Source organism: Pelodiscus sinensis, chromosome 18 (genome assembly GCF_052426305.1).
Source record: "Pelodiscus sinensis isolate ZL-2025 chromosome 18, ASM5242630v1, whole genome shotgun sequence".
Taxonomy (NCBI): Eukaryota; Metazoa; Chordata; order Testudines; family Trionychidae; genus Pelodiscus; species Pelodiscus sinensis.
The window spans coordinates 4,199,083-4,208,434 of record NC_143069.1 but is presented as its reverse complement, the minus strand read 5'-3'; the positions used below and the strand labels follow the sequence as shown (position 1 = coordinate 4,208,434).

General features: G+C 52.3%; 1 protein-coding gene across 1 annotated transcript; it reads left to right on the top strand.

Annotated features, from left to right (window-relative positions):
* The first annotated feature begins 4,706 nt into the window (after window positions 1–4,706).
* LOC142823858 (forkhead box protein G1-like) lies at window positions 4,707–7,742 on the top strand. The gene has a single exon (XM_075915512.2). It carries the CDS (start codon window positions 5,330–5,332, stop codon window positions 6,278–6,280), a length of 951 nt encoding a protein of 316 aa, XP_075771627.2. The 5' UTR covers window positions 4,707–5,329; the 3' UTR covers window positions 6,281–7,742.
* Window positions 7,743–9,352: the final 1,610 nt, after the last annotated feature.

Genomic DNA, 9,352 nt, shown 5'->3' with positions numbered 1-9,352 from the left:
GGTCTATAAAATCATGACTGGTATGGAAAAAGTGAATAAGGAAAAGTTACTTGTTCCCATAATATAAGAACTAGGGGTCACCAAATGAAATGAATAGGCAGCAGGTTTAAAAAAAACAGAAGGAAGTTTTTCTTCACTCAGTGCATAGTCAACCTGTGGAACTCCTCGCCAGAGGATGCGGTGAAGACTAGGACTTTAACAGGGTTCAAAAAAGTGCTGGATAGATTCATGGAGGTGAGGTCCATCAATGGCTATTAGCCAGGATGGGTAGGAATGGTGTCCCTAGCCTCTGGGTGTCTGGAAATGGGTGACAGGAGACTGATCATGTGAGGATTCCCTGTTGTGATCCCTCCCTCTGGGGCATCTGACACTGGCCACTGTCGGCAGACAGGATACCGGGCTGGATGGACCTTTGGTCTGACCCAGTCTGGCTGTTCTGATGTGGCAGATGGCAGAACAAGGAGCAATGGTCTCAAGTTGCAGGAGGGGGAGGTCTAGGTTGGAGATTAGGAAAAACTCTTTCCCTAGGAGGTGGGGAAGCGCTGGGCTGGGTTCCCTAGGGAGGGGTGGAATCTCCATCCCTAGAGGTGTTGAAGTCCCGGCTGGACAAAGCCCTGGCTGGGTTGATCGAGTCGAGGTTGGTCCTGCTCTGGGCTGGGGGCTTGGAGTGAGGTCTTGTCCCATCTTAGGAGTCTCTGGTTCCATGGTAGTGTGAGCATAGGCGATACAGGAGTCCACCAGCTGGTCCACTGTTCACTTCTGGCATTCAGATGAAGCAGGGCCCACTTCACACATCTTCAGTCTCATTAACCCAACGCGTTCAAAGCCCAGGACTCCGATCCCCTCCAAACCACGAGCGTGGCTTCCTAACTCGGGCTTCTCGCAAAGCCCCAGCTCTCGGAGTCCTGGGATTACGGGGGCATCTCAATTGTCCTTTAAAAACCTACCAAGTATCTAGCCAATGGGGCCCTGTAGGTGCTCGCGGCTAATCGTTCCCAGCCAGCCTTTGCGGAGGAACAACTTAGAATCTGAGCAAGCAAAGTCTAACCCCCTCCCCTCAAGACCCCCTTGGCACCCCCAGTGCTTTAGCCCACTCCAGCAGGGAGAGGGTTACACAGGAGCCAGAGGAGGCTTGTGGAACCCTGGCCAATCAGGGAGGGGAGCAGTCAGCCAATCAGAGCCAGGCTGGGCCCTATAAAAGGCTGCAAGGGAGGCCAGGTGCACATGCTTGCTCCAGCTGTGGAGCAGGAGGGACTGGGTATGGGGGAGCTACAGAGGGTACCCGAGACTGAGCAGGACTGGGGAAAGGTGGGCAGAGATGGGGCGCTCTGGCCTGACCTTACTCCCTGGCTGCAGGCTGGATACAGGGGCCTGAGGGCACCGGGGATGCAGGGAGGCAGCCCGGGCAGGAGAAGGCGGCAGGTCCGCACCCTCTGGCCAATGGTGCACTCACCATTTAGCGAATTCCTGAGGAGACCAGCAGGAGGCGCCATGCTGGTGAGTCGACCCTGTTACCCCTCCCCCCGTACCTCCACTCCCACCACTTCTAGTGGCTAAAAAAGGCTGCTCCCCAACCCCCATCCTGGTCAGCTCCCTGAGTGGCCCTGCACCCCCCTGTGCCAGAGGCCCCGATTGCAAGGCCTGGAGCTGCAGCCAGTCCTGGGAGTCAGCGGGTTCAAAAGATGCTGGACCAGGCTGAAGGGGATCCTGGCTCAAGACCCCAGAGACGGGGGAGGAATTGTGGGGGGGGCTGTTTCTGGCTTCCCTCCCCCCGAATAACCCTGTAGCCAGCCAGCCTCTGTCCATCCTGATCACTTTCGGGGGCCTGGGCCCAGTGCAAAGGGAAGGGAGGGGTAGGGAAGCCAGGGGGTGGGGGGATAGCAGGGCTCAGAGCCACAACAAATGCTGGCGGGGGGAGGGCCTGGGACAAGGGGCCTAGAGGGCTCAGCTGTGGGACTGCTGAGAGACGGGGGGCTGGCAGTGGGGAGCTGGGAAGGGGTGTCAGCAGAAGGGGAGGCAGCAGGTGGGCTCCGGGGAGGGAGGGGAGATGGGACTTTTGGGGGGCAGTTGTGAGGGCAGGAGAGACTGGAGAGACCGGGGAAGGGGAGGGGAGAGGGGAAGGATTGCGGGGCAGGGAGGCTATGGGGGAGCAGAGATGGGGGAGGGGTGTAAAGGGGGAGGGGATGGGAAGGTTTGGGGGACAAAGATGGAGCCGGGGGGGAGGGAGCTCTGGGAGGCGCAGAGATGGGAGGGGTTCAGGTCCACGGGGCAGGGATGAGGGAAGGGGATGGGGGCAGAGATGGGAGCAGGGCGTATCCGGCTTCCGCCCCCTCGCCCCCCATCAGATGGGTGCTGAGTATCCCCAGCGCGGCGCTGGCCGGGGGAGCTGTCTGTCCCTGTCCTGCTCTGAGATACCCTGGTGTCCTTGCACCCCCACTCTGCGCACGCCAGCCTGACAACATACAACACACACTGCACATGCCATACCCCCAGCAGGCACAATACACGGCCTCTCGCTATACACTCATGCTGCATGCAGGCCACACACAAACAATACACCCATGTTGTGTCCACACACACATGATACACACGGTGGGTGTGCGACACACAATCCGCATGACATACAACCCAAGACACCACACAGAAAGACACTCTGTACAAAAGACAATGCCCACCCGACACAAACAACACAGCACTCATGCGCCACAGGAACTCGCAGTACGCACAATTTGCACTGTACACAACACACGTGCTGTGTGCAATACACACCCAGTACTCCCAGAGTTGTGTGCAAAACACAGACCACACACTGAGACCCACTGAATTCTAAACACAATTCCCACAAACAAGGCACGAGGAATAACCCAACCAGGACGACACAGTGAGACATTGTGTATGTCTGTACGTAGGATTGCCTGGTGTCCGGTTTTGAACCAGACAGTCCAGTATTTGAGCTTTCTGTTCGGGAATCAAACTGAGAAAATAGAAATGTCCGATGTTTTCTCAATAAGATGTAATGTAGATTGTGATGTACTGTCAAGCGTGCCTGGTATGTTTGTTGAAACCATCTGGCAACCCTATCTGTACAACTTGTGTATCTGGTTGCAAAGTGTGGGTATGTTGTGTGTATTTCAAAGGCCTGTAAAGGGTATGTGTGTGTGCCCTACACAACTGTCTGCACACAGGGACGTGCGGACAAGGAGAAAGCAACTATCTCTATTTGTGTATGTGACACACATGCCGCATAATCGCCCCGCAGTGTCCACACCCTGTGATAAACAGCAACACACACAACGCAATAGCATGGGACTAAGAGGAGGATATCACAAAGGTGCTTAAAAGGCCTGTTATCTGGGGTCCTCCAAATCCAGGCCTCCCCTCCCCCCCTCTTGTAAATTTACAGCCGCTTAAAAATTACCCCAAGTTGCGTATACAGGCCAACACGGCCATTGTATGCAAATGAGTTTCCCTGGGACACAGAATTCCCCCCAGACCAGGCTGAAAGGCACCTTGTAGTGTATGGTCACTTAACACGGAAAATCAGTTCCCTTTATCTTGAGGGATTGGTTGGCATTTTTTCCGTGTTGTTTTCTGTATAAGAACCAGGTATTCTTTCTCCCCATCGCTTTCACTAAGAGGAAAGACCACGCAAAATGCATCCTGACTTTCTTTCCACCGCTTTACACATTTCTTTCTGCCTTCCTCTGCATGCCCGCAGCCTGTGATCTGATCTTGTTGCCCACCGGAATCAGATTTTTCAAATCATCCGCAGTCAGTATAAGACTTTGGACTGTGCGTTTATCTCCTTCTCTATTGCAAACTCCCGAAAGACGGAGTTTCTCGTTGCTGGAAAAATTCTGCACTCGGAGGGCAGGTTTGGTTTGGTTTCGATTTGATTTTCCTCGCCGGGGAAAAAAAAGCGTCATGCTACAAAAAAATGTGCCTTTCCAAAAAAGGACCGTGCTGGTTTTTAAAAGCCCGAAATTTTATTTCCACATGCAACTTCCAATGCAAGAGCCTTGCCAATATGAAATCATTTTGAAGGGCTCCATTATGTCGGTTTGTTATTAAGGCAACATTTCCATTAATAGCAGAAGAGGGCTGTAAACAGAGTAAAATTCTGGTCCCACTAAAGTCGATGGCAACACGCCAATAACTTCAATCCACAAAGAGTTCCCTAAAATATAAATACAGTTTGTTTGGGACTGCGATCAATCCTGCTTTCGTGAAATCTATTACAGCTGCCATCAACTCTGACCTTCCTGTAGCTCATAAAGTCCGGGAATTGAAATGAATCCCCAGAAATAACTGGTGATTTGTGGGTTTCTGTTCAATGCCGTATTAGCCTGTTTGTTTGGAAAGCAACTTGTAATATGCACAGATCTGGGTAATGGAGAGTGCTACGATTTAAAAGCCTCCCTCACACATATTGAAAAATCTCACCTGGGAAGTCAGAGAGCGAACGAAGGGGAATGATTTTCAAATGGTCAAAAATCCGCCGTTTTCTACCCGGGACTCGCTTCACAGGGGGAAGGAATCTTTGGTTTTGTTTTGCCTTGGAAACAGATTCATTCCAGAAATGCCCGGCCACTCGCCTTCCAATCGTCGGGCGATTAAACCCAATCCAACAGCGATTTCTGATGCCAACGTGCTGTTTCGCAGCCAGGTCGAAAATCCATACGCGATCGGAGTCACATTACGGCCGATGAATTATTCATTCTGTTTTAAGCAGAGTGAATTGTTGAACCCATATCTCCCGTGTGGCCTAGCCCGAAAAGTCTGCTGGAACGGGCTGGGTGGGGGGGCTATATTTTATATTTGAAAGGGATCCGACGGGTAAAGCCAACTCTGGTTTTGCTGGTGGCGCTGCCGTTCCTTGGGCCCGGTTGGGATTTCTCCGTAGGCCGACGGTGATGTTTTACGCACACGGCACCTGATTCCCCAGAGAGTGTCAATCTGGGAAAGTCGGTGGGGCCAATTGGCCTCTCGGTGTAAATAAAGCGTCACCCTATTACGCCGGGGAGGCTTGAGAGCTAACCCAACACCCACCAGTCGGGCCAGGGCGAGGGGAGGATCTGGCCTGGGCTGCTGGTGAGGATGGGTCAGGGGACACGAGAGGGGGCGGGACTAGTATAATGCGCCAGGTGCAATTGGCTCGGCGGTGAGCCAGCAAGTCCCCGGTTGGCCAGGCGGAGTGGGAGCCCTGGGTTATAATGGCCAAGCGTCAAGGGAGAGTCTCTGGCTGAAGGCTGGGCTGGCTGGCTGGGCCCTTTGGCCACGGGGAGCTGCCGGGGACCCAGGAGGGCCTCGCTCAGCCCTTCTCGCGGGGATGGAAGGGTTAACCGGAGCCGGCTTCACCCTGAAGTCTTCCTTCAGCATCACAAGCCTCCTCCAAGACGTGGCGCTGAGTGACAGGCCGGGGCAGCGTCCCCGAGGGGCCGCCGAGACGGATCCTGCCGTGACCAGCTGCCCAGGGGGGGCTGGGGAAGGCAGGAGCCCGGCGGCCGCGGAGCGGGAGAGGGGCAGGGGAGAGGCGCCGGGGAAGCGGCAGGAAAAGCCCCCGTTCAGCTACAACGCCCTGATCATGATGGCCATCCGGCAGAGCCCCGAGCGGCGCCTGACGCTGAACGGCATCTACGAGTACATCATGCGCCACTTCCCCTACTACCGGGAGAACCGGCAGGGCTGGCAGAACTCCATCCGCCACAACCTGAGCCTCAACAAGTGCTTCGTCAAGGTGCCGCGGCACTACGACGACCCGGGCAAGGGCAGCTACTGGACGCTGCACCCCTCCAGCGAGGACGTCTTCATCGGCGGCACCACGGGCAAGCTGCGGCGGCGGGCGCCGGCCGCGCGGGCCAAGGTGGCCTTCCGCCGCGGGGCCGGGGTGGCCTTCGCCAGCTCGCTCTACTGGCCCCTGCCCCACTTCCTAGCTCTTCCCCAGCAGCCCGCCCCCAGCGCCGGCTACGGCGCCTTCTCCGGCCACCGCCCGCCCGGCGCCTACTCCGCAGCCTACTCTCCCGGGGCAGACGGGCTATTTGGGGGAGGAGACGTCCCCTACGGAGAGCACCGCCAGCAGGTCGCCACCGCCACGCTGGCCTCCTCCTTAGCTTGCGGCTTCTCCGTACCCAGCAGCTTCGGTTCCTTTAATCTCCTGACGGGACAGGCCAGCTACATCTTGGCCCAGAGACCGCAGCCTGCCCCAGCCGGGGCCTCTCTGTTCCCGGGCTACTTGGCCTCTCCGAATCAGGGGGCTCCCTTTAACCCAGCCCTGCCCTGACTGCACCATCCCGCGGCTAGACCCACGCCCTTCCAAGAGGCCCTGGTTTGTGTCTAAAGCCTCTAATGGCATTCTACCACCGAAGGTCAGTCCGGAGGATACGGTTCTATCCTGCGCTCGGTCAGTTTCCACCTGCTCCCCTGGGCACTTAGGAATCAACCGAGACACGATTGTACCAGTGCAAAGTCGGGCCAGAACTTCCGTTGGCATGACTCCGGTACAGCGGGTTTCCCCCAGCTGGGGATCTGGCCCTGCGACCTTCGTCCTGTTTGATACATTTGCAAATTAGCAAGGCCACATCTGGGTAAATCGCCAGCGACTTCCACAAGGCAATGCTGGTTTACACCAGGATCGGGGTAAAAATCTCCAACACCCGAAGGTGTTTAGGAGCCTTTGGAAAATTCTCCCCCCAGCTCCGTATTTTTCCCTCGGTCGTGTGACTAGGAATGGTTTTAATCAGCCGCAATCGGCTACGTTTTGCACGGTCTTTCCTGACTCTCATAGCGGATCGGTTGCTTTTGTGTCTACGTAAAGTTCCGAATTTTCCCCCCAAAAAAACAGATTGCCTCGGGGACAGACGCCTGAGCCTGGTGCAAATCAGACTTCAGTGCAGTGACATCAGCTTACACCAGGTGGGAATCTGGCCCCGGACCATCTTGTCTGTTTCATATCGACAGGCTGCAAAAATAATTGACCGCGGTATTATTTCAATACGGCTCTTTGCATTACTGGATTTTGTGTGATGATGAAATCCTGACGTGGGGCTTTGTTTGTTGGTTTGTTTTTGGGGTCGGGGGACGTGGGGGTGGGAGAGAAATATGCATGCACTTTTTTAGAACCCTTTTGGGAAAAGTATTTTATCTGATAATGTTCGGTATTAAAGAGAAAGCCGCAGAAAGCCCCGGTCTTGCCGACATGACACCCAGGAGAAACAGCTCTATGTGTGTGTCTAGCTGAAAACGAGTTAGGCAGGGTTCGAAAAGCAGATTTTGCAGCGGTCTGCATTTCTCATGGAGCATTTGGACAAAATAAGCATTTTGGGATCGCCCCCGTAAAGTATTACTTTTTATGAACCAATGTATTATTAATATTACTGAACGATCACCTGAATTATTCTCCCATGCCGCCTTTATTCCTATCGAGTGACATGTCACATCGGTGCGGACTGTCTTATCTCATAAGCCAAAATTCTCATCTCATTGGCATTGCTGTGAGTCTGTTGCCTGGAGCCAGTTCTGATTTGTGGGGAACTGGTCCCACCGTTTTCACATCTGTTTACAACGGTTCTTCAGCCAAGGGATAGATCTGGCATATAAAGTGGAGGGGTGCGGCGGTTTGTGGCCGAGAACAGAAGCAGGTCTTAGGTGAGAATTTTTCTTTGGAGAAGTGACCCTGTTTGACGGGGATCTTGGGGGAAGAGGAATCAGTAGCTTTGCAAAATTAACAGGCTAGCCTAGAACCAGTTGGCAGTTGAGGGTGGGGTAGGATTTTTTTTGGGGGGGTGGGAGACTATAAAATTGATCAGCAAACAAAATGGCATGCGAATCTACATAGAACCAAATAGCTGATCTTACTCACATGACACATTATAGACTATATGGTATCCACGCTTTGAAAAGAATGTATTTTAAACCAAGAGATTTTTTTTTTTATCAAATAACTTTTTCCCCAAAGTTCAGGAAATGTTTTTATTGCCTAAAAGAAAAAAATAAAAGTAAAAGGGCCAGATTGCCAGCTAGTGTAAATCGGCGTAGGGCTGTGACAATTTTAAACAGATTCACTTCAAAGTAGTTTCTGGTTTGTAAAAGAAACGAGATTGAAATTAATAGAAAGGACGAACGACTTTCATGCTAAAATCTAACTTGTGTGAGTAAATAGAGTTACTCACATACACAGTTTGGTTTCAGAACCTATTTGCTTGGCCTCTTAATTTGGCAGAGGCTGAAAACCTAAACCAAAATATTGTACTTTTTGTTTAAAAAGAGAGTTCTTCCCAACCAAAACAGCATCTCCCGCAGAGCAAAAAAAGAGTATTTTGTTGTTGTTTTTCTGCAGTGCATCCAAAATGTTGGTGTTACGGGGGGAAAGAAATTGTACTTATTTTGCAACGAGTAGTCTTATGGCCACCTCAGAGAGTAACAAAAATATATAGTATCATGAGCTTTTGTGGGTAAAACCTACTTCATCATCTGAGGAAGTGGGTTTTACCCACAAAAGCTCATGATACGATATATTTTTGTTACTCTCTAAGATGCCACAGGACTCCTCGTTGTTTTTAAAGATACAGACTTACACGGCTTCTTCTCTGAGACTTTTTAGTTTGCAACGGTCGTTTACGATTTGTTCCAAACGTAGGAAGGTTTATTGCAAAATAATAACATCAAAGCCCTGTCTTGTTAGATGGAAGATTGGGAGGCATAATCCAACCAGATCTGGAAAAATTCAGATCCATTACACTTCAGGATTTGTTTGGTTTTTTTAAATAATAATGCAACCCCCCGATCCGTGAAGCATTGGAGAATCGAGGCTTTGAGTCAGGCATTGGTTTTCAATGCAAAAGTCCCGCTCCTGACAATGCATGGAAACCAATCTAGAGAATAAATGTCTCAGAGGACGATCAGATCGTTGTTTCTTACCTGCGAGGGGTCATCTTCGTGTCCTACCTGCATAACATCATCATAAAGGGTCCGATCTTTCCCAGACGTAGGTGACAAAACTCCTATCATATATCTCCCCAGGAGGTGAAAATCAGTCTCCTCCCTCAAGACAATGAGGCAACATTGATTCGCGCCGCCTGGCCCGTTTACACCTTGGTCAAGTGGCAGAACTGAGTGGCGCGAGGAAGGCGTTTTTGGTTTTAAAGCTAATAAATTGTTACCTCCCATATTTGGGCCTGATCTCCCGCCCCCTGGAGTCAATGACACGAATAAGTCCCATGGGCCCAATCCTGCGCCATGGAGGGTCTTTCCCATTGCTACCAGTGGAGAAGATCCATCCCTCAAAGCTGTATCTAGCACAGCTGCCAGCCCCTTAGGGCCCTGGTCATACAGCAAGCTCGGTGCAGGGAGGATC